Source organism: Mytilus californianus, unplaced genomic scaffold, assembly GCF_021869535.1.
Source record: "Mytilus californianus isolate M0D057914Y unplaced genomic scaffold, xbMytCali1.0.p SCAF_4, whole genome shotgun sequence".
Classification (NCBI taxonomy): Eukaryota; Metazoa; Mollusca; class Bivalvia; order Mytilida; family Mytilidae; genus Mytilus; species Mytilus californianus.
This window is the reverse complement of record NW_026262690.1, coordinates 53,983,049-54,005,959: the sequence shown is the minus strand read 5'-3', so window position 1 is coordinate 54,005,959 and position 22,911 is coordinate 53,983,049. Positions and strand designations below refer to the sequence as shown.

General features: G+C 32.9%; 2 protein-coding genes across 2 annotated transcripts in view; both read left to right on the top strand.

Moving 5' to 3' along the window:
- Nucleotides 1-1,964: 1,964 nt before the first annotated feature.
- Nucleotides 1,965-10,042, top strand: LOC127738277 (uncharacterized). Its single transcript, XM_052249464.1, has 6 exons — nucleotides 1,965-2,157; nucleotides 2,282-2,375; nucleotides 4,599-4,726; nucleotides 6,207-6,298; nucleotides 7,313-7,554; nucleotides 9,696-10,042. Exons 2-6 carry the CDS (start codon nucleotides 2,303-2,305, stop codon nucleotides 9,914-9,916), a joined length of 756 nt encoding a protein of 251 aa, XP_052105424.1. The 5' UTR covers nucleotides 1,965-2,157; nucleotides 2,282-2,302; the 3' UTR covers nucleotides 9,917-10,042.
- A 7,655-nt stretch (nucleotides 10,043-17,697) lies between these two features.
- LOC127738273 (transcobalamin-2-like) overlaps nucleotides 17,698-22,911 on the top strand; it is a 30,194-nt gene continuing 24,980 nt past the window's right edge. Inside the window, exon 1 of the mRNA XM_052249460.1 lies at nucleotides 17,698-17,969. The gene's annotated coding sequence lies outside the window, so the exon portion shown is untranslated. The remainder of the gene's footprint in view (nucleotides 17,970-22,911) is intronic.

Below are 22,911 nucleotides of genomic sequence, written 5' to 3'. Positions count from 1 at the left end.
TATTTTTATAGTTTGTTCTTATGTTGTGCTGTTACACCACTGTCCCAGGTTAGGGGTAGGGATAAGCGCTCATAAACATGTTTAACCCAGCTACATTCGTCATGAGCCTGTAGTTCGTGGTTATCGTTGGTTCATGTCCGTCATATTTGTTTTTCGTAAATTATTTTGTTTTAAATCAGGCCGTTAGTTTTCTCAATTGGATTGTTTCATATTTTTCATGTCGGGGCCTTTTATAGCTGACTATATGGTACGGGGTTTTCTCATTGTTGAAGGCCGTACGGTTGCCTATAATTGCTCACATCCACTTCATTTGAGCTTTGATGGATAGTTGTCTCATTGGCAATCATACCACATCTTCTTATTTTTATAATAACAGTCTACATTTCCGAAACGTTAGTTCATATAGATATGTAAAAAAGCTATAAGTACACGATTCGGGTTTACGAAAATGTGATCTGTGTTGATTTTTTAAGGTTTCTGATTTTTTCTTTCAAACTATATTGCTGAAAAATTCAACATTTGTTGAAACTCGTGTAGAAGAAACAGTAAAACCTACATATATATATACTGGAAAATTTCTTCTGTTTTCATTGGAAACAATACTGAAAGGGTCATCTTCTGTTACCTGGTATATAGATACATAGAAGTGCACAGTCTACTCCGTTCACTGTACAAAACTAAGGATAGTAAACACAATTTCTAAACCACAATTTTTCAATCTTTTTGATTAATATCAACCGCATTAACTTTCTTATTTCAATAAAGGTAATATTTCTGAAGTAAAGACAACATTTAAAATTGGTGTCATTTCAGTTGCTGTCACTGTATTAATGATATCTTATAACTGTATGATTGAAAAATTGGTGTCGATGGCGGATCTTAGGACGTCACTGATATGACTTTTATAGCATTCATGTCTAGACTACGCCCCACGATGAGGTATATATCCTTGCTATCACTACAGAATGAATATTTACCACCAGATGTCCCATCTTCGCTAGCCAAGGGTTACGATCCAGTCCCCCTTCTCTCCACCCTTGGCGGATTAAGATAGAATTTCGGAGACACGAGGTATTGATTTTTATTGGTCGCTGTTGTAAGTGGCTGCATCCAATCACAAAGCACCTTTAAGACGATCAAGTTCCTGGGTATGTTTCTCGTGCAAATGTTGGAATGTCAACCTATATTTTCAGTTCCTGCTTCACGAAACAGTGAACATTAGACACAACCATTTTTACACCTCTACACTGAAGAGAGTTCAAGTGCTGCCATTGGTCAAGAGTGATGATGTCGGAATGGGCATGACTTTTATTTTCCGGTAGATGGCGCAGCATTGTAATCACACAGGTTGGCTTAATCTGCCAAGGATGGAGAGAAGGGGACTGTATCGTAACCCTGGGCTAGCGAAGATGCAGATGTCCAGAAAGGCAAAAACCAAAAAACCAAATAACCAAAAAAAAACCCACACATTTGTTTTGTATGATTTTTTAATTTTTTGCTGGTCAGTATACGTTTATGCATACTTTAAGGTAAATGTCATTCAATTTGTTGCATGTATTCGTTCTCTACGTGTATCTTCATTTAAGCAAGTAAACACTATAACTATATAACAACTGAATATAAGATAAATATAAAGGCCTACTTACAAATGTAACTTAACAATAATTGCAAATGCAAGTTCTTAAAGTTTTTGTCTTATTTTGATTTACGTGATGTTGTTTTCTCATCTTTGAAGGCCAGTCATGTACAATATTACCCGCAAGTACTATATTTTACGCTTTATATATATCTTAGATGTATTTTGTTTAAGGCAACCGTTGAAAGATAAAATGATAACATTAACATATGGTATGTTATGTTAGCAAAAACCACTTCCCCCAAAAAAAATAAACAAATACGCAAAACAGGTGTCATTAAAACACGACAACATCTCTTATTTACAATAAAGGTATAAAAAGATAAGCAGTAACAATTCATTGGCCTTTGGCTGTTCTGTACTTTGGTCAAGCCTATCGTGACATGTTTTACAATATCTTATAAATGTTGATAACTAATGCATGTTTTAAGTTGCGATATGATCAAATTTATGCGCAATGCTTATAGATATAAAGGTGCATTTCAGTATTTACATAAGAATTACAGTCACTGTTTTTACAGGTGAGAATTGCCTTACATATACCAACATACAAGTTTATTTCTGGAATTATATCTTAGGACAACTAAATAAGTTCATTTGCTGTATTCTGCAATTCTGATTCATTTCTTTAAAAATTTTGTACAGGTTTTCTGAAACGCAAACAGAATGTTCCAGTTATATGTTCTATTAACCATAGTAATATTCGCTGAAGCAACCGTTGACAAAAGGAGGCATGTTGGTAAGTCTTAAAAAACAAAATCATTTAAAAAATCTGATTCTTGTCAGAAATGATATCGGCATTACATAGTATACTATTTTTATTTATCCTTTAAGTTTGTTCGTGAATTAAGTAAACCATAAGATTACTGCTCACTTTGAAAACTGCAGTCTTTTTTTCTTTCAAAGAAAACCGATGCGTACAAGTTGTATAATGTCTTTAAAAAGAAAATTGTTGATATAACGATACCTAAACCCGGTATTTAGAAATGTATCAAATGTATTTCAAATTTTCAAAACAAATAATTTTTTTTTTGATGGTACGAATTGTCCTCGATAAAAATCAGTTGTGTTCCATAAGGAATTAAAGTGGCCGATAATCAGTTGTCGTTTCCATAAATATATATATGCATTTTTATTTGGTCATATAGCTCTTCAACTGATTCGGTTCTTATACATCTTTGGCTATTAAATATTTGGCTTATAGCGTTCCTGATGAAGGTAAATCCAGAAAATCCATAAACACAGCAATGAAAGTTCTAGACGACTGGTTTATTTTTAAAATCAAGACACGAAGAGATTGATTACATGTATCCGTAAATTATATGAACTTCAGAATTTCATAATCTTCCAATGATAACAAGGGTCAGCTAAGCGAATAAAAAGAGAACTCAAAACATCCACGTAAATATAATACACATAATTGTACATTAAGAATTAATGAAAGGGTTAATAATACGCCGATTTTAAGAATTAGAAACACACTTAAGCGTTTTGCGTTCGTACCGGCAAACTTTATTTGAAGTGGTACGACGTAAATTCTACACGGAAGTTCTGAGGAAAGAAGTGATAAATTCCTCTACATTCGTGCGTTCTACAGAGGGTCCAATAGTAGACAATAATCAGCTGTATAAATCCCGAGATTCGACAGTATAGCGCTTGTATATCTTATCGAGAATATATACCAGGGCAATACAGACACAGCCAGTTCAGCACTCTTTCATGAAATGATTTTTATTCTTCGATTAAACTGAAAACTGACCGTGAAGCAGGTTCGGAAAATCATAATTGAGCTTATATTTTCTAAGTTGCTATAATTTTTTGTCAATATTGATGAGATATCTCATTGATCGTCAATGTACTTAATCTATGCTAATGCTAGATGTAACTAAAGTTACTATGATTAGATAATTTAAGTCCTCCGTGAAAATATATATGTTTCGGCAATAAATGTTATCGACAGGTTGTAGGTATTCGTATGGGTTTTGATTTTTCCCAATTAATAGCAGACGTATTCCTGTAATGTTACAAAATTCAGTAAATAACACGCATCTTGCTTTTAATTAAATAATCAAGAATTCTCTTAATACTGCGGAAAATTACATAAAAGAGATTATTTTGAATCAAACTTTTAAAACCATCAATAATTGTCCTTTTGAGATTTGACATTACCGAACAAGATTTGTACACTTGTACAGAGTTTTAAGTGTATTTTTTTGTTATTGTTGTTTGTCTATTTGTCGTTTTTAAGTTTTTGCCATAGTGTTTATAGTACTTTGTTTCATAATATGACTTCGGTTGCTTATTTAGTATCTTCACTCCAAAAGAAACGATATTAGTATCGTATTGTAAATTTTCCTTTTATGGACAGTGTGTTCCCTTTAGTTCTATCTTACTTAGCGCTTATTTCCAAACTCGCTCGCTATTCTCGTGTCTGAAGTCTTTCATAGTCAAAAGATTTGGTTTGGATGTTCGACTAGCTGTCCCTGTAGATATCGTAATACGAACGGGAGATACATCCTAATTTTCACGGGGATGGTTTCTTTACTGAGTTTTTTTTTATTTAACGATTTGCAATCCACCATATTGGGTTGTCCGTTCTTCCAACTGCAGTTAAAGACCCGATTTCCCATGTGTTTTCCTAGTGACACTGAGATTTTTATGTGTTATGACTTTCAAGATCTTTGAAAAGTTTAGTTACCTAATGAATTAATAGAACTTACAAATAAATCGTATCGGAAGTATTGCACACATTTTTATTAAATCAAAGCCATGTGCAACAATTTGTTTTCGTTACCGATAGCGTACTATATGTGCATGTAAAAAGGTAATCATATTACGTATAGTATTTACACATAACATTAATTGCCACATTCGTATGTTACACAGTTAAAAGTCTACGAAGTCCATTGTTTGCTGTCATCGTACAATAGTCATGCAAAAATAGCTTTTTATTTCATTTTAGTTACTCACGTCGATACCGAGGTTAAAATTCAATTACATATTTCCGACGTCCTCGACGACTTCTCCGAAAAATTGAATGACAAATCAACCGACGAGTTTCAGAGAAAAGCAAGCCAATTTTGTTCAAAAGTGAGTAAATAAATGATATACTAACTTTTATGTGCCTATCTACCTGTCCTTACATCAATATATATGTTTTATTTATATTTTCTTTGATAATTTTTAACTAGTTATTTTGGGCATCATCAAACACAAAGCACATGGTAGTATTTTGTATTCATTGCAGCTGTAATTAATTTCACCATATATATCAACACTCATAGTTAAAAGGTTTGAAATTTTAGAAAATGGATGGAGAATGTGTCCATGGGACACAGGTGATGTCCCCGCTTGCATATAACGTTATAAAGGGACATAACTCAAGAACAGTAAAAGTGACGACCCCCCAAATTAAAACTTGATCTGAGTTTTGTGGTAATAAACATTGTGTATAAGTTTCATAACATTTGGTTGAGACAAACTAAAGTTAGAGAACGGAAAAATTTTGGGACGTACGTACGGACGGACAGGGGTAAATCTTAATGCCCCCTCCGGTAACGGCAGGGGCATAAAAAGGTATAAATAAGAGATATGATTAATTAGGCAGTAAGACATTCAGTTTTGACAAAACAAAAGGTCAAGGCATACAAAAAATCACAACACGTACAACACTTGATACTTAAAGCTGAATAATACCAAAATATTGACCAATCAAGATGAGTAAAAATCTACTCTGTAGTACATTTTCGGTATCGTGGCTGTCTTATCCTTTGATATTTTCAATTCAATTTTCCAAACTTTTGGTCTTGAATTTTCCCGATGATTTTTATACCAAAACCACGTGTCTTGACACTGTAAATAGTAGCACACCTTTATACAGCTACCACTAAATAGATACCGCTGCTGGTCAACTGCTAATTTTCATTATTTCCATCATTCTAGTCGTCAGTACATGCACTTTGTTACTGGCATGGTTTAAATGATTACATAAAGTATCTCTGATTAATTATGTTGATATGATATTTTCAACATCCTCAATCAAATATTATCTTCAAAATTAGTTGCTTTTCTGTTTCAGCTTTTTCAAGGAACAGGGGTGCTAGGTCGCCTTTTGTATCATATTACTACTAATGATAATGAAACTGAAATCCGAATAAAAGTACCAGAAATAAAAAAAAAAATTACTTCTGAAAAAACCCTGTCATTTCCAAAGAATCAGAATTTTTCTTATTTATCGAGAAAAAATAAAAATGATAGACAAGCCTTTGTTTACAAAGTAAAAGTAAAAAATTATCCAAAAAATAAAATTTCTGAAAAATCTGAAGGTCAACCTGATTTATATAAGATTGTAGCTGCAGGCAGTATTATAATTTTTGTCTATATCATTGTTAAAATGAAGAATAGTCGGATCTCGGATTAAAAGGCATTACAATTATATCTGTCCCCTCACAAGCAATCTTTAGATAAAGTGAATGGCAGACGTGTTGTCGGAAAGACAAGTGGAGCCCGCATAACACACAAGAATCATATACACTTATATAATTTAAAATTAATTTCACTTTATTTACAGCTCGAAAAAGTATTCCATGGAGACCTCCCTGTCATTACTTCTGGATCAGAACTATTGAAGTTTGAGAAGTGTGTTGTCGACAAATTTGACGTGTAAGCTTGCTTTCTCAATTTTATTGATATAGACAATTTTGTATAAAATTATAGTAATCAAAATTCTTATCCGTTTTTATAAAAATACATAAATTGTACAGTGATGTTTGTGAAAATGCGGTAGACGTAAGTATCAATTTTATTTTGAACTTCATTTTCTTAAATTAGAATTTTAAAATGGAAGACGATCAAGATTACTTTTGTTATATTTTACTGCAAAATTGAAATGTTTCTGGTTTTTTTTCTTTAATAAATACATTACATATATAACAAAAGAATCCGTCCTTTTGACTCGCTGATAACAATCGAGAGGCTTTTCAAAATTAATTAAACATTCATAGCAGCACGTGCTGTACGTGACAGAAGCACGTGACAGCGTCAAAGGAAAACAAATGAAAAGTTTGTGATACTACGTACGTCATTTCATGGTTCCACCATAAAAATGGTAATTTAAGAATTGAATGCTTCTTTTTCAAATTTTTATAGGATTGTAAAAGCGTTGATCGTGCGCTTCATACAAAACATGCTTCGGTCAATACTTTTACACCCTAATATATATAATTACAAAAATAAGCATTCAATTCTTAATTGAAATTCTGTACAATCTGTTTTGGGTATTTTATAAGACCGTATCATTATGTATAGTTATGACGTTGTTGTATGAAATCTGCTACGAAATACAGCCACCTATATTAGAGTGTAGGACAGTATGATTTCATATCAGCAGGTATCGTTCTTTGAGCTTCCTTTTAGTAATTGCATATATTACGTGATCAATTATTGTTTAAATAACAAATTTATGTACTTTTGTTTTCGATACATATAATGTCGTTATTATAAATATGAGTGCTTTTAGTATTGGTTTTATTCATTTTTTTCGTTCTTTCAAATACATGTACCCTTTTCACTGGTTGAAGATGATAAGGGATGGTTAAAGGTGTAAACAATCTATTTTAACCCAACCCTTAGTGATATTATACAGCAAAGTAAATGTACGTATTATGAATATTTCAGGAAAACCTCAACTGTCGATTTTTACCTTTATTTCACGGGAAGATACGACGAAAAGTTAGTACCAGCCATTTATAATGCAATACGTAAAAATCGTGATAGGTCAGCAAAGCCTTCTCACAAAGGCAAAGGGGTTATCGGCATTGGTGGACTTTATTTTTATCAATTTGATATCGTGTCTATTACTGTATGGGTGAACACACATGACATTGAAAATGACGATGACCGCTTTGATCGACGATCTTGTAAGTATATATTTGACATTTTTATACAACAAAATACAGAGAGTTAAAAGTTATCGAAAAAAGAGAAACAATCCCAAGGGGGCAATTACAAAACATAAGTAGAAGAAAACATATAACACCATGGCAAGACGAAAAACGACTAAATTTATAAAAAAAACCCACGACAGTCCACAAAACACTACACAGAAAAACTATTGCAAAGACTGAGCGACAGCAACACGCCATAAAAATTGGGAGTAAACTAAGGTTCCCGGAAGGGCCACCAGTTCCTGTTCTACTAAAATGATGTCGATTTGTTTATTTTATTAGGACACATTTTTAATTTTTTTGTAGTAATTAGTGAGATTTTTTATCACGTGTACACTAAAGTCCCCATATGTACCACTTATTTGTTACACCATATAATGTACATATGCTAAATTTCATTGTTTGAATTGAGTAATCTTTTCTCTTAAATTCACTAGGTCAATGAATTTGTAAATATATTATATCGTGAGATTACACAACATGTCAACATTAATATTGAAATCACAGAGAGCAGTAAAACAAAAACATAGAAGCATGTACTGTTTCAGCTCCGTAAACGATAGTGAGATTTGTGTTGTTTACCTTCTTATTTGATTTAAATATTGCGTTTTGTACATGCTTATAATTCTTCTAAGCAAGAGTTTAAACCTCTAACGAAACTAGTTAACTCTTCCATCCATTAAAACGTGAATTTGCCCCTCTCAAATTAGAAATATCATCACTGGTAATCGCTGTCACTCTAAATTTTAACCGCGGGAAATTTGATGTTTGTTCCAGTTTTTATTGACATTGTTGAATTTGTTTTCACTTTTAGTATAAACGCGAGACGAATTAGAACTTTTCATAAGGTGTATACCCTTGTTCGTTGTATAACTTAAGTGTTGTATGATGCCCTACAGATGCCCATTTTATTTCACTAGCATTGTTGGTCTCACAAGTTCAAAGTTTACCACGAATGGTCTTTTATTCATATAGTTAAGAAACTGACAGAACAAAAAATCGTAAAATGCCGTTTTAAATTTTATATGCTTAGCCCTCATGTTTACTTTTTAATAAGATGATGATGATAGATGGCTGTTTAACGTCCAGTGGCAAATTAATATGCATATTAATCGAGAACATGTCTATAAATAATGTAGTATGAATATTAATATAAATAAGAAAATGTGGTATGAGTGCCAATGAGACAACTCTTCATCCAAGTCACAATGTATAAAAAGTACGGCCAATCCTGCTTTGTACTAGACTGACACGCTGAGACGGATTTTTAACGTGCTAGATCTCAAGGTTACAGTCCGCAGGAAGACATGTCACCTAACCCGGACACATTATTCCAAATCCGAGCCGACCAGTCTTTGCTCTTACTCCCTAATGCCGCGTGCTTAGCGGAAAAGCAACAAATACCAATTTTAAAGTCTTTAGTTTGACCCGGCCGGGGTTCGAACCCACGACCTCCCGCACTCGAGGCGGACACGCTACCACGAGACAACCGAGGCGCTACTTTTAATAAGTAAGCGATATAATTTGATATTGTTACCAAGATATACATGTAGAAACAGTTTCCCCTGAATACATTTCCAACAAGGGCCATTTTCGAAAAGTTCTTCGATCTGTATAACAAATTACCAATTTACATCTACAAAACATGTCAACGGCTGAAGTTACAGTCAGTAATCACGTGCAAACAAGTTTTCCTCTTTTTAACAATTTGAATATTTGAACGCTTTAATACCCCAATGTTTGACGTTGGTTTAGAAATATGATCACACTTCTATCATCCGATGGTAATACCCAGCTAAAGAGAAACGTCTGTCTTGATTTTGCGGTATGTTTTAATACGAATCCATGTCCGGTCAGAATGGGAACGTTTAATCCGTTCCTGATGTCGGGAGAGTAACAATCTGTCAATGAAGGCTGTCTGCTGCAAAGGAAGCCCTCTATCCAGCATGCACAATCTACCACTGATAACATTCAAACCCCTCTCGATTGATCCACTTTGCAAAACATACCAATTCTCATCGAGAATATGCATGAAATATTTGCTACTTGACGTTTATAAAACAATTAGAATCAATCAACGTTTTGCCTGACATGTGACATATATATATTTTTAGCTTTAGAGACAAGAATACTCGAAATACTTCTTGACAGCCAAATCGGCAAGGCAGTTGCCAGGAGAAACATGGATCACAATAGCAGCGAACGAATGCTTTACGAACGAATACCAGTGCAGAAAATCAATGAAAAACTTCAAAGATTGATGAAGATTGAACAAGACACCGTCACAAATACAGAAAACAGAGGCTACATCTATGATACATTTGCTTTGCAATAAACTGTCCAATATAACGAGAAAGGAAGATGAAAAAGCGTTCATTATATGTTTATTTCTTGACTGTTTCTTTATCATTGACATGCACAAAATGTATACAGCTTATGAAAATAATAAATTTGATGTCAGTTTTATTCTTTTAACTGTAAACAAAAGGTTTGTATTTGATATTTTGCCAAAATGTAGTTTTAGTTTGCTTTTTCAAAAAACTATAGATATATTTAGTCATGGAGCTAATTTATTGGCTTTATTTAATGCAAACATCTATATTTAGCTCACTCTTTATTTACGTCTGAGTAATAAACAATTAATACAGAATTATCTTCCCTGCTGTCTTAAATGATTTTATTCAGCTTATTTTTTAATTAGCAAATAAAATTGGTTGTTGTCTTACAAGCTAAATAAAATGAAAAACATACTAGTAAATTAATATTATAGATCGTATTCCGACCAGCTGCTATCTCATTGACGCATACCCTATAACAAAATTTTGAAACATTATATCCGGAGAAAGCTGTAATGAAATATATTTTCAAAAAATTAAAAATAAAACCTGGAAGGTCGCCATTAAGGGTATTTTCGCTTTAACAAAGTAGGTAGTATAGTACGGTACTATAATCTAACAATCTTCTTATAAAATTATAATGCGTAATATTTCACAAAGAAAATAAAAATGTTGAAAAAAATTAAAAGAACAAAAGTAGGCATTTTCTCTTAATAATGTACAGGAATTAAAAACTTTTGAGTAATTGTTGGATTTAAAAGAAATGGGCAAACTCAAATAACAATTTTATAATTAGACGGATTATGAGAATAAGCATAATGAAGTTTCTCTAATTTTGCTGTCATTTAGCTGTCAACGATGTTTGAACAAAGGAAAATAACAAGTGTGATGAAGTAAATAGAAGGACAAAAAAGTCGGCAAATACAAAAAAGCATAGGAAATGAGCACCCCCATGTCACCCCTCATTTAGAAGATGGGTACAAATTGAGTTTATGTTAAAAATAACTGACATAATGACATTTAAAACTTACATGTACTCCGTTACTTACATAAACTATCAACTGTGCGCCTCTCTTTGCCAACCTCTTCTTATTTTCATATGAGTCGGAGTTTCTTAAGACACTTGTCAAAAACAAGAAGATCAAAGAAGCCAGATCATTTAATTTCACATTCAGATATATTGATGATGTTCTTTCCATTAACAATCCAAACTTTTCTGATTGTGTTCCATTAATATATCCTCCAGAACTAGAAATTAAATAAACAACATACACGGCTTCCTCCGCCTCATTTTAAGACTTATACCCCGAATTTGACATAAGCGGTCATCTCAGTACCAGAATCTATGACAAACGAGACGATTTTAATTTTGAAATTATAATAAATTTCCCCCACCTTAGCAGCAACATACCAACTTCACTTGCATATGGGATATAAATTTCCCTTCTCATTCGGGATTCATGAGCTTGCAGTTGCTACTCAGACTTTATAAAACCTCAAAAGTGTCTGAACAGAAAGTTGATGAACCAGGGTTATGTCAAAGAACGTATCGTCCTTTTTTTTAAAAAGTTTATCGGAAGATACCAAGACCTTGTTGACAAATATTCCGTATCAACTTCACAAATAATACATGATGGTCTTTAAGTATAGATTCTATGTACTGACGTTGTTCATCATCTTAATTACGCGTTATAGTGTTCTTTTTATTTATCTTTGTATATTTTTAACCTTTACTGTTAAGTCCATTTCTGGTAATATACTTTTGGCGTGGCTCGGTAATTATATATCCCGCCATTGTGTTATTGCGCTATATAAAAATAAGGAGATGTTTTATTATTGCCAATGAGACAACTATCCACAAGAGTTCTAATGAAGTGGATGTTAGCAATTACAGGCAACCGTACGGCCTTCAACAATGAGAAAAACCCATACCGTATTTTCATTTTTGTTTACTTGTCTTTCATTTTTGCTTATGTACTTTGTCTACACAGTGTCTATATGCCATTTTGTTTTTTTGTTGAAAATGATTTTTGTTTTTTTTATAGTGATTAAGATTATAGCACACACAATGTTGACTGTTGTACCCCAATATTTTACTTTTTTACCTATTATGTCTGTTTGTTTTGTTCACACATTGTTGTCAATATAATGGAAATTTGTGCGACTGTCATACAAGTGAGAGGCTTAGCTAGCTATAAAACAAGGACTAATCTACTATTTTCTACATAAGGAATTACCTGTACCAAGTCAGGAATATGATAGTTGTTTTCCATTCGTCTGATGTGTTTGAGCTCTTGATTTTACTATTTGATAAAGGACTTTTCGTTTTGAATTTTCCTTGGAGTTCGGTATTTTTATATTGATACAACATTTTTTTGTAAATTCACAAAGTATGGAATGTAAGTATGATTAGGCACAACATTTTTGATTTTAGGTTTAAGATGCTTTTCAGCTTAGTATTTAATTTAGCATTCCAACTGTTCTAGCACTACTGACGAGTCTTTATTAGACAAAACGGGCATCTAGAATTTTAAATGATTAGCCTAAGTAGTATCTTTGATAAGTGTTTACTTCCCTTTACACATCCTCGGATACTGTCGCTACTTGTTTAAGAGAATTATATAAAGCATGTATCAAATGTAATTTTACAAGGCGTTTTTTTTTCGTATCTATTTCTTCAAACGAGATAACTATGGTGGCCGGTTAAGGCCATTTCGCGTTTTCGCGATTTCGCCTTTTCTCGATTTCGCGTTTTCGCCTTTACGTACCAATTTATTGATTTCGGAGTAACTGCCCTTTAAAGATTTTTTTGGGAGAATTTAAACATTTTTGTCTTTAAATTTGCTTTAAAACTGTTATAAAAAGAAAGACACATTTAAAACAGCGACTATGATCACCAATACAATATCTATAGAAATCAATGGAAAATTTTGTAAATATAATTGTTCTGATTTTTATATTACTATATCAATATGATGTTTTCTACTAGATTAGCAATAAAGGCTCATTAGAAACACTAGTGCGTTTTTTTTTAATTTTGTTTGCATCGAAAGAAATTGAGAGGGTTAGAAAATAGAATTATTTGTTAGATGATAGTTCCCATTTTGGAGGTAAAGTTTGCGTACCTAGTTATTTTTTATTTGTTGTGTGGACTGCTTTACCATTCCTACTTAGTTACATTTTGTACTCCGAAATCAATAAATTGGTACGTAAAGGCGAAAACTCGAAGTCGAAAACACGAAAACGAAAACGCGAAATCGGAAAGAAAAAATATTTCGCGTTTTCGACTTCGCGATATCGCGTTTTCGCCCTATAGAATATGAAGGGCGAAAACGCGAAATGGCCAAACCAGCCACCATTGATAACTGAAAATTAAAAAAATAAAGCACAAAAAAGTATTTTAATGGGATCTTTTCGGTTTTCTTTTTTCAAAAGAAAAGATTTGATGTCATCAGCCGATAAAACGAACAATAAACGAATGGCATGACTACATATCACCCACGCATAAACACATTTATTAAAAAACCTAAATGAGAAACGGAGAAAATTTAAGTTTAAAACGATTTTGTCTAAAAAGGTGTTCCTCGAGTGCAGGAATGCTCATTTACTCGACATCTCTTTAATTTAAATGCGGGTTTATATGTGTTGCAGTCATCAACTGTGAAGCATTCATTGCTACGTTGGTGAAAGATTAATAAATAAAGGCAACAGTAGTATACCGCTGTTCAATAGTCATAAATCGATTTTACTGAAACAAATCCGGGTCACAAACCAAAAACACGAGGGAAACACATCAACTATAAGAGGAAAACAACGGAACAACATAAACAGTGAACTGCTACAAAAACAAACGCCAACATACATAGAAACGAACTATTTGATAACAACTGCCATGTTCCTGACTTGGCACAGGACATTTTAAGAAAAAATAGTGGGTTGAACCTGGTTTTATGGCTAGCCATAATAAAGTTTACCAAACTTCTTCAACAATATTACGATATTCAAAATCATTGCTTTAACGTTGATTCTTCCTTCTAAAAGTTACCTATTCTGTACAATGTCAAAAGAAAAATGTGTAAATTATGTATATTTACTTCATTTTTCTTTGTTCTCTGGTCTATCTCCTTTTTTATGAAATAAAATTGTATATGATAATACATGGAAAGTTAATGCGTTGATAATGAGATATTCGTTCTTTAGAATTCTTATTTGTATTTGCACACGTTAAACTGTTGCTTATAGATAATTTATCGACAGTTCAGTCACCATATTTTGTATGGTATGTTTCACAATTAGAATATGCAAATCAAGCTGAAAGCAAAATAGAGGAAATCGTACTTACTCAAAATGGAACGAGACCGGGTACGTCGTCGACAGGGTAAGCGTCTCCTTCTTTGCATGCCTACCAGCCACCAGCCATGCGAATCAACAATAAGTAAAACAACAAAAATACCGAACTCCAAGGAAGATTCAAAACGGAAAGTCCCTTAACAATTGGCAAGATCAAAAGCTCTAGCACATCAAACGAATGGAAAACAACTGTCATATTCCTGATTTGGTACAGGCATTTTCTTATGTAGAAAATGGTGGATTAAACCTGGATTTAAAGCTAGCTAAACCTCTTACTTGTATGACAGTCGCATAAAATTCCATTATATTGACAACAATGTGTGAACAAAACATACAGACATAGACAAGTCAGGAGCCTGTAATTCAGTGGTTGTCGTTTGTTTATGTGTTACATAATTGTTTTCGTTCATTTTTTGTACATAAATTAGGCCGTTAGTTTTCTCGTTTGAATTGTTTTACATTGTCATTTCGGGGCCTTTTATAGCTGACTGTGCAGTATGGGCTTTGCTCATTGTTGAAGGCCGTACGGTGACCTATAGATGTTAATTTCTGTGTCATTTGGTCTCTTGTGGAGAGTTGTCTCATTGGCAATCATACCACATCTTCTTTTTTATATAATAGGTAAAAATGTCAAATATAGGGGCACAGCTGTCAACAATATGTCATAAAAAAAAACAAGTCAAATTTCACAATACCAAACAGGACGAAATTGGTCGATTTACAAATCAGATCTAAAAATCTAAGAATGTCAATTGTGAGTTGAGACACAGACATACCGTAAGAAACCTAAAATTCACTTCATATACATAAAGAGGATTTACGCCTATTTAAACACGAATCATTTTTACCCGGAAAATGCCTGTACATTGTACCAAGTCAGGAATATGACAGTTGTTTTCCTTTAGTTCTGTTGGTTGATATAGTCCAACGTTTTATTTGTCAGGTTTCATGGACTTCTTCCTTTTTGAATTTACCTTGGAGTTCGATATTTTTGTTAATACTTTTATACAATATTACAGAATACAGAAAACATATTTGTTTTAAATGACAATAACATGTTACCTATTTCGCAATTCGTTAAATTGAGAATTAAAAAAATGTTTTAACTTTGACTTTGGTTAATCTTATACAACTATGTTTTGTATTGTCGTTTTTTTTTAAACAGTTTATCCCGTTACATGAACGTTGAGTACCAACCAAGAAGAAAAAGTGGTGTTCATTATAAATTTATTATTGGTCTATGGGTATATTCAAACTTTTTCACATTTTGAATTTATAGGCATAGTAAATGTATAAGAAAGGGGTTTATCACGACGTTGTTATCCGTATGAAACATTTCAGCGATTTGTAATAATTCAGTAACTGTTCACCTAAATTCAGTATATTTAAGTACGTAGAAATAAGCCACCATGAAATGAAACTGATTATGCATACACTTTTTAAAAGTAATTGCTGTCACAATCAGCTTAAAACCATAGATGTTTAAAGCGGGGAATACAAAATTCTGGAATCGAAAAAGATATACGACACCGACGACAAATCGAACAGTTTAACAGACAAACAACAGTCCACCAGACCTTAAACAGAAACATAAGGATTGAGAAACACGAACCCATTAAAACAATGCTTCCAAAGCAGTTTCTGCTTCAATAGTGGCTCCAGTCATGTTGTTTATGACTAGTACAAATACGAAGACAAGTCTCCCTTTGTGGTGAAATAAACAAGGTAAATAAACTCGTCACTAAAATTAAATTATTCCACAACATGATGGCTTCATAATTACACAAACGTAAAAGTATAACATTTTGAAATTTACAGTTTTCATGACGAAGGTGGCCAGCAGAATATATACACGAGTGCTGAAAGTGGTGTTAAACACCTACAATCAATCAATAAAAACAAAATGTCCATTAATAGTTATCAAAATTAATGTTCAGAGTGTTGAAAGTGGTGTTAAACAGAAACAATCAATCAATCAAAATAAAATGTGCGGAAGATTTTAATGTTGTTGACATGATGAAGTGATAGCAAGAACAGATTTTTGATATCACGTTGAAATTGTTACCTTTTGAAACATGTACATATTTTTTAAATCAATCATAACTGTACATGTAGCTTCGTAAGTTCGTAAAAGTTTTGACGCTAATAGTAGAGCTGATTGTCTTTGAAATCTTTCCCCGCACATTTGTTTTCTTAGGTTTTTCTTTCACTAAGCATAGATTGCAGGAACCTTATTTGGCACAACTTTTCGGAATTTTTTCCCCGGTTTTTAATGCTCTTCACCTTCGCATTTGATCTGGCCTGGCAACATTTTTTATTGAGCGCTTGTGGAGTCTGATGAAGACGAAACGCGCGTCTAGCGTACCAAAATATAAGCCTGCGATCTCAAGAAAACGGAAATTAAAAAATATACAGAACTGTTTTTCCCATTCTAATGCATTACAAAATCCGCAAAACGTTGTGACTGATATTTCTGCATTAACTTCAGGACAAAATATGACGTAATATGAATGAAAACGTTTAAGCTAAAGGTTTTTCCGTTACTTGTATTCCTCAAATTCGACAATAACTCATTAAAATGGAGTTTTTGACGTAGACATTGGTTCATTTCCGAATTAATTGCATTAATTGATAATTATGGATATCAGCGTTAAGGCGTCTCACTCATTTGTTACGAAAATGATTTACGAGAAGATGTCAAGCATATATGCAAATCGTATATGACAAGTCATCTGTGAATTTGACGTTAAATAAAAATTTGCAAATGATTTGATTGTGAATTATAAGGATTGAATACATTTTCCCTAGAGGTTATTGGTGTATGACTGGGCCGCTGACTCACAAAAGTAACATAAAAGTTCTTCTGACTGTTAATCAGTTGTGAGTTAATAACCCCTTTTTACACGTCATTAATGTTTACAAAAACGTGTTCAGTCCTATGGTGAAATATATGAAAAACAATATAATCTAGTCTCGAAGAGTATATTTAATAATGATTATACAGTTTTCGCTCAGATGACCTGTTTGTTATTTTGTGCGCCTGAAGTGCTTTTCTATACAAAAGTTCATCAGAAACGCTGATAGAAATTTGAAAGCCTATGATGTATAAATACCTGAATACGTTAGAAGCTATAGGACAAAAGGGCCTAAAAATAATAGTGAATTCAATCTGAGGTAAACTTTGCCTGAGATAGTTTGAGTCTTAGTTTCATAATAATTTCTATATTTGTCAACTGCGAATTTACGAAAATTATGTTATAAATCATGTCATACTTAGTTCTTAATGATATTCAAATACACGAATTATTCCGAAATAAAAGCTCATAATATTTTACCAAATTCCGGGAGTACTTGGATAGGATCAAATTAAACAAACTAGTTTTCAAAGAAACAGTTGATTTTTCACGACAACGGACTCGGACGAGATTGAACGCTGAAGTATTGAGATTTGATTTATTGAAACAAAAATAAACATGTATAACTGTCAGCTTTCAGTAGATGACATAACAAATGTAACGGGATTGTTATAGGTACACTTTAGATAAAGTGAAAACAATTTGTACATCCTGCTCACGTTGAAGATAACCTGTAACACGTCATAGACTGTTTAATGCCAGGGATCGATCTATACTACTTATACTACGTAAAACAAAGATCAAACTTGCATTTCTATAGAATACGTATTTTGAATCAAATTTAAAGGTAAGAAAATAGAAATAAGATGTTGATAGTACTAAACAAGTATTTATACTATATATTTATATAATATATACACAGGATGTTTCCTTGTCATCTATTGTAGTTGTGGTTTTTCTGTGATATATCTATGTTAAGTAAGCTTTATGTATGTGCATTGTAGGTGTAAATCTGTTTGTGTTAAATTAATTCAACAGAATGTGATGTGTTATTTATTTATATAATATTAACCGAATAAATCAATACAGATCTCACTACTGATTTGAATTTGCATATTATATAATGTTTATATACAGTATAGAAAACATAAACCACCTTTTCATTCAGGTGACGGCAAAAGTTTGTGCATAAAGACCGCCAAAAAGTAGACAGAGATTTTTGTCTCAAAAATGTACAGGTTTATGCAAATGTACGATTTTTTAATAGTAACGAAATTTATCAAAACTTATAGAAACTAAATATCTCACCATGGAACTTTCTAAATGCATCATTCAATCTTAATACTTAGTAGATTATGTTTGTCTATCTTTTATCGGAGCGGAGATACAAACATTGTGCTATACAATCACATGCTGTTACATCGAGTGAATCACCAGCCTAGTAATCAGAACTTTGTGTTGACATGGCATATCATTGATATGTTCGTTTTCTGTAATTTTACTGTTAAAATTTGTAAAATTATTCGAAACACCAAAGGTTTTTCATCTGCATGGAAAATATTGTCTTAGCGGTATTTGGCATATATTTTCGTAATTTTCTGTTTATAATACGCTTCTATTTTGTATTTGGTTTGGCCCACCAACTGTTTTGATTCGAGTGTCACTGATTAACCTCGTAGACAAAACGCGCATCCGTCGTACCAATTTTAAACAAATATATAATTGAAACACTAAATGTTTACTAATCTCTGTCAAAGACTGCCTAAGCTGCATTGTGGACAATCTCTCAGAATTTATGGTTTCTAATGCTCTTCAACTTCGCAGTTGTTTTTACCTTCCAGATAGATGTTTTGATTCGAGCATCAGTGATGAGTCATAAGTAGACGAAACAAAAGTCTGTCGTACCAAATTGTTACCCTGGTATCTTTGATGAGTTATTGCAACCCTTTGGTCGATGCAACTTCATGTGGAAGTTTCGTGTCCGTAGGTATCATCAGCTTAGTAGCCATCACTTGTGTTGACATGAAATATCATTGATATGTTCATTTACTGTAATAAAATATGAAGTATTTTGAAAGACTTAGGTTTTGCGTATTTGGCACATTTTAGGGGATTATCGAGTTTTAATGCACTTCAACTGTTTCGATTTGGGTGCCACTGATGAGTCTGATGTAGACGAAAAGCTTTTCTAGGGCACTTAATTATAAGCCTTATAATATAGAATGGAAACGGGGAATGTGTTAAAGGGACAACAACCCACCAACGGGCAGAAAATAGTCTAAGGCCAAGAATGGGTCTTCAACGCATCGAGAAAATCCCGTACCCGGAGTCGGGCTTCAGCTGGACCCTCAACAATAATGTATACTAGTTCAGCGAAACGGACGCTTCACTAAACTCTGAAACATACAAATAAACCAAAAGGTTGTATGTTAGATGAGTTTTCTTTAATAATAACCTTTTAACTAACCTGACCAGAAGGGCCATAGAAGCTTTTGCCATCACTTTGCGTCCGTTTTCCGTCGCCTGTTATTCGTAAACTTTACAGATCTTCTCCCCTGAAAATTGTTTGAAACAAAAATTTGTCTGCTTCATCTGTAGGATGTCAATTGTGAAGTTTTGTGATTTTCGTCCAGGTTGACCAGCCAACACGGCTGCCATGTCTAAACTTAGAACATAGGTATAGTTTTTGCCAATATTTCTAGAAGTAAAGCAATTAGAGGAAAACAATTAGAGTAAAAGTGGTCAACATAACAAGATCTATCTACCCTCAATTTTTAATTATTGCCCCTGAAATATTGACTTTTAACCTTTTTTCACATTTCATTGCCATCAAAAACTATAGGTGCTAGATGAGAAGTGTAAATTGCAAAAATGATTTACATGACAAGATATCCCCCTCCCCCTTGAAAACTGTAGAAAAATCTATCTTCAATTTGGATTTAATGTCCCCGAAATATCGACCCTCCCATTTTGAGCAGTTGTTGACTGTTATTGTGCAAATTATAGGAGCTAGGTTGAAAGAGATAATAAAAGGAACAACACGATAAGATGTGTCTACACTTGAAATTAGTGAAAAATCTATCGACCTTTAATGGAGATATGTCATATAGCCAATGCAAAAGTAATTGCTGGCAGTTTTTGGCTGTTATCGTGAAAAATATAGAAGCTAAGTTAAAAGTGTAACTTGCAAAAAAGATCAAAACGACAAAATCTATTTACCCCGAAAATCCTTTTTTTTCTTGGTTTTGAGTTATTGCCCTACAAAATAAATGTTTTTTTTTTAATTTTTCAGATGTTTTGCTGTTATTTTGAAATGAATAAGACCTAGGTCAAAAATAAAAACTGCAAAAATGATCCGTATGACAAGATTTTCTAATCTGAAAATTTGACAACCTGTTTTGAAATTATCGCTCCTGAAATGTTGATTTTTACTGTTGTTGTTTTGCAGTTATCTTAAAAACTATAGAAGCTAGGTTAAACATGCAAATGGCAAAAATTATCAGCAACACAAAAAAGTAACTATAGTATGTGCATATATAAGTTCTAATTGTCAAACTGGGGATTTTTTCCAACTTTTGAGCACTTGTTCAATGTAGCGTTTCTCGTTTTTCTATTTAGATTAGACCGTTGGTTTTCTAGTTTGAATGGTTTTACACTAGTCATTTTTGGGGCCCTTTATAGCTTGCTATTCGGTGTGAGCCAAGGCGCCGTGTTGAAGGCCATACTTTGACCTATAATGGTTTACTTTTACAAATTGTGACTTGGATGGAGAGTTGTCTAATTGGCACTCATATCACATCTTCGTATATCTATTATCTATTTTAACAATGGTTTCCTGCCATCTGTTAGTTTTCATTATAGAACTGACTTGTTTACAACTTTGAGATTGCATATTCGGTTAGACCAGTCCTTATCATTCTTTAAATCTGCATGGAACAGCTACTGTCACCTTTAGAATAGTTTCTTACGCAAGTTGGTTTATCCTAGAACAGTTTTTGGCAGTTCTACCCTAAAACAAATTATGAAGGTTCTTCACTAGAACCAAACTTATAGCAGTTTTGGATAATTCGATCCTAGAATTTATTTTGTCACTTCTACCTTAAAACGTCTAGCGTAAAACTGTTGCTCAAACGTTCTATAACAGTTCTACCCGAGAACACATTCTGATTGATCTGCCCTTGAACAATTTTAGGCGGTTCTACCCTAGAACCGATTAGGATATTTCCACCCTAAAACTGATCGTTACACTTTTTTACCCTTGCTACATGATTCTACTTCATAATATGGTTCAAGTTGTTTAATGTTTCAGGTTTGGCAGTTCTAGACGCCAAAAAAGAAGGGGTGGGGCGTCATTTTATGTTTAATAGACAGAGAATCTATGCGGTTACGTTGGAATCTCATCAAATATATGGTTTTCTGAGGGCAGAATCCAGAAACTATATGTATTTGAATTGTAATTAACTTGTAATGAATCAGGTAATCTTAGTTCAATTTGTAATGACATACTCTGCAGTACATGTAAACGATTCTGTCATTTTTACTATTAATTTTTAAAAAACATTTTTTGTTGGCGTCTTTGCTATATTTGAGTGTTTTTGAGTTTGGTTTGATTAATTTTGTTATGTTCTATATCTATTATGTATGTTTACAAAATTTGGTCTCTGGATCCCAATGATTGTCATGTTAATCAATTATGTATGTAAGGGGTGCTCAAATAATTTTGTGTCAATATAACGGTACTAATGACAACTGTCATACAAATGTGCTGTTTAGCTATCAATTAAACCAGGTTTAAATCACTATTGTCTTTGGATAATACATGTACCAAGAGATGAATATGAGTTGTTTTCCAGTCGTTCCGTTGGTTGATATAGTCGAGCGTTTCGTTTTGACAGGTTTTATTGACTTCCCCTTTTTCATTTAACCTTGAAGTTCGGGTTGTTTTTGTTATTTCATTTTTTAGTGACTAAAGATAACAATAACAAAGACAATGTCCATTAGATGGCAGAGGTTACGGAGGTCTGTCATTATCTAAATTTTACACTTAACCAAGAATATAATTTGATTATTCTATGGAACGCCACAGCTGTCTTATGTGGAACTCTGATATTACTTTATGTTGTTTTATTATTACTTGATGATATTTTGTCTTTACTTAATATGGTTTTGACATTACGTAATGATGTGTTGATATAACTCAATATGGAATAGTCATTACTTAATGATATTTCGATATTACACGATATGGTTTCGTATTGACTTGATATAGTTTTGTCATTACTCAATATGGTTTTGTCATTACTCGATGTGGTTTCACCATTATTTAATGTGGTTGTGTCATTAGTCAATGTGGTTTTAACATTACTTGATGTGAATGTGACTTAACGTTATGTAGTTGTTTCATTACATGATGTGGTTTTGTTATTTCGTAATGGTGATTTGCCTATTCTTTATGTGGTTTTAACATTACGCAATGATGTTTCAAAATTTGACGATTTTACACTACATGATGTGTTTGTTTCATTATTTGATGTGGTCCTGTCATTCTTTGATGTGGTTATCCCATTACTTGATGAGGTAAAACCACGTGACCAATTCGGAAAAAAATATGTTCTATTTTTAAACAGATTTCAATATATCGTTTGTTTAATGTGCTTTGGATGGGTATCGCTATCCATTGTGTTAAAGTTCAAATTAAAGTTCGAGTGGTTGTTCAGAGTTATTTGGTATGAAAAAGGTGAACGGCAGACAATAATAAGAAAAAAAGTATTAAAAAGTTTACAGTATTT

Coding starts and splice junctions, on each gene's coding strand:
- LOC127738277 (XM_052249464.1), top strand. CDS start 2,303: ATGTTCCAGTTATATGTTCTATTAACCATAGTAATATTCGCTGAAGCA. Junction 2,376..4,598: donor TGACAAAAGGAGGCATGTTG/GTAAGTCTTAAA, acceptor ATTTCATTTTAG/TTACTCACGTCGATACCGAG. Junction 4,727..6,206: donor CAAGCCAATTTTGTTCAAAA/GTGAGTAAATAA, acceptor CTTTATTTACAG/CTCGAAAAAGTATTCCATGG.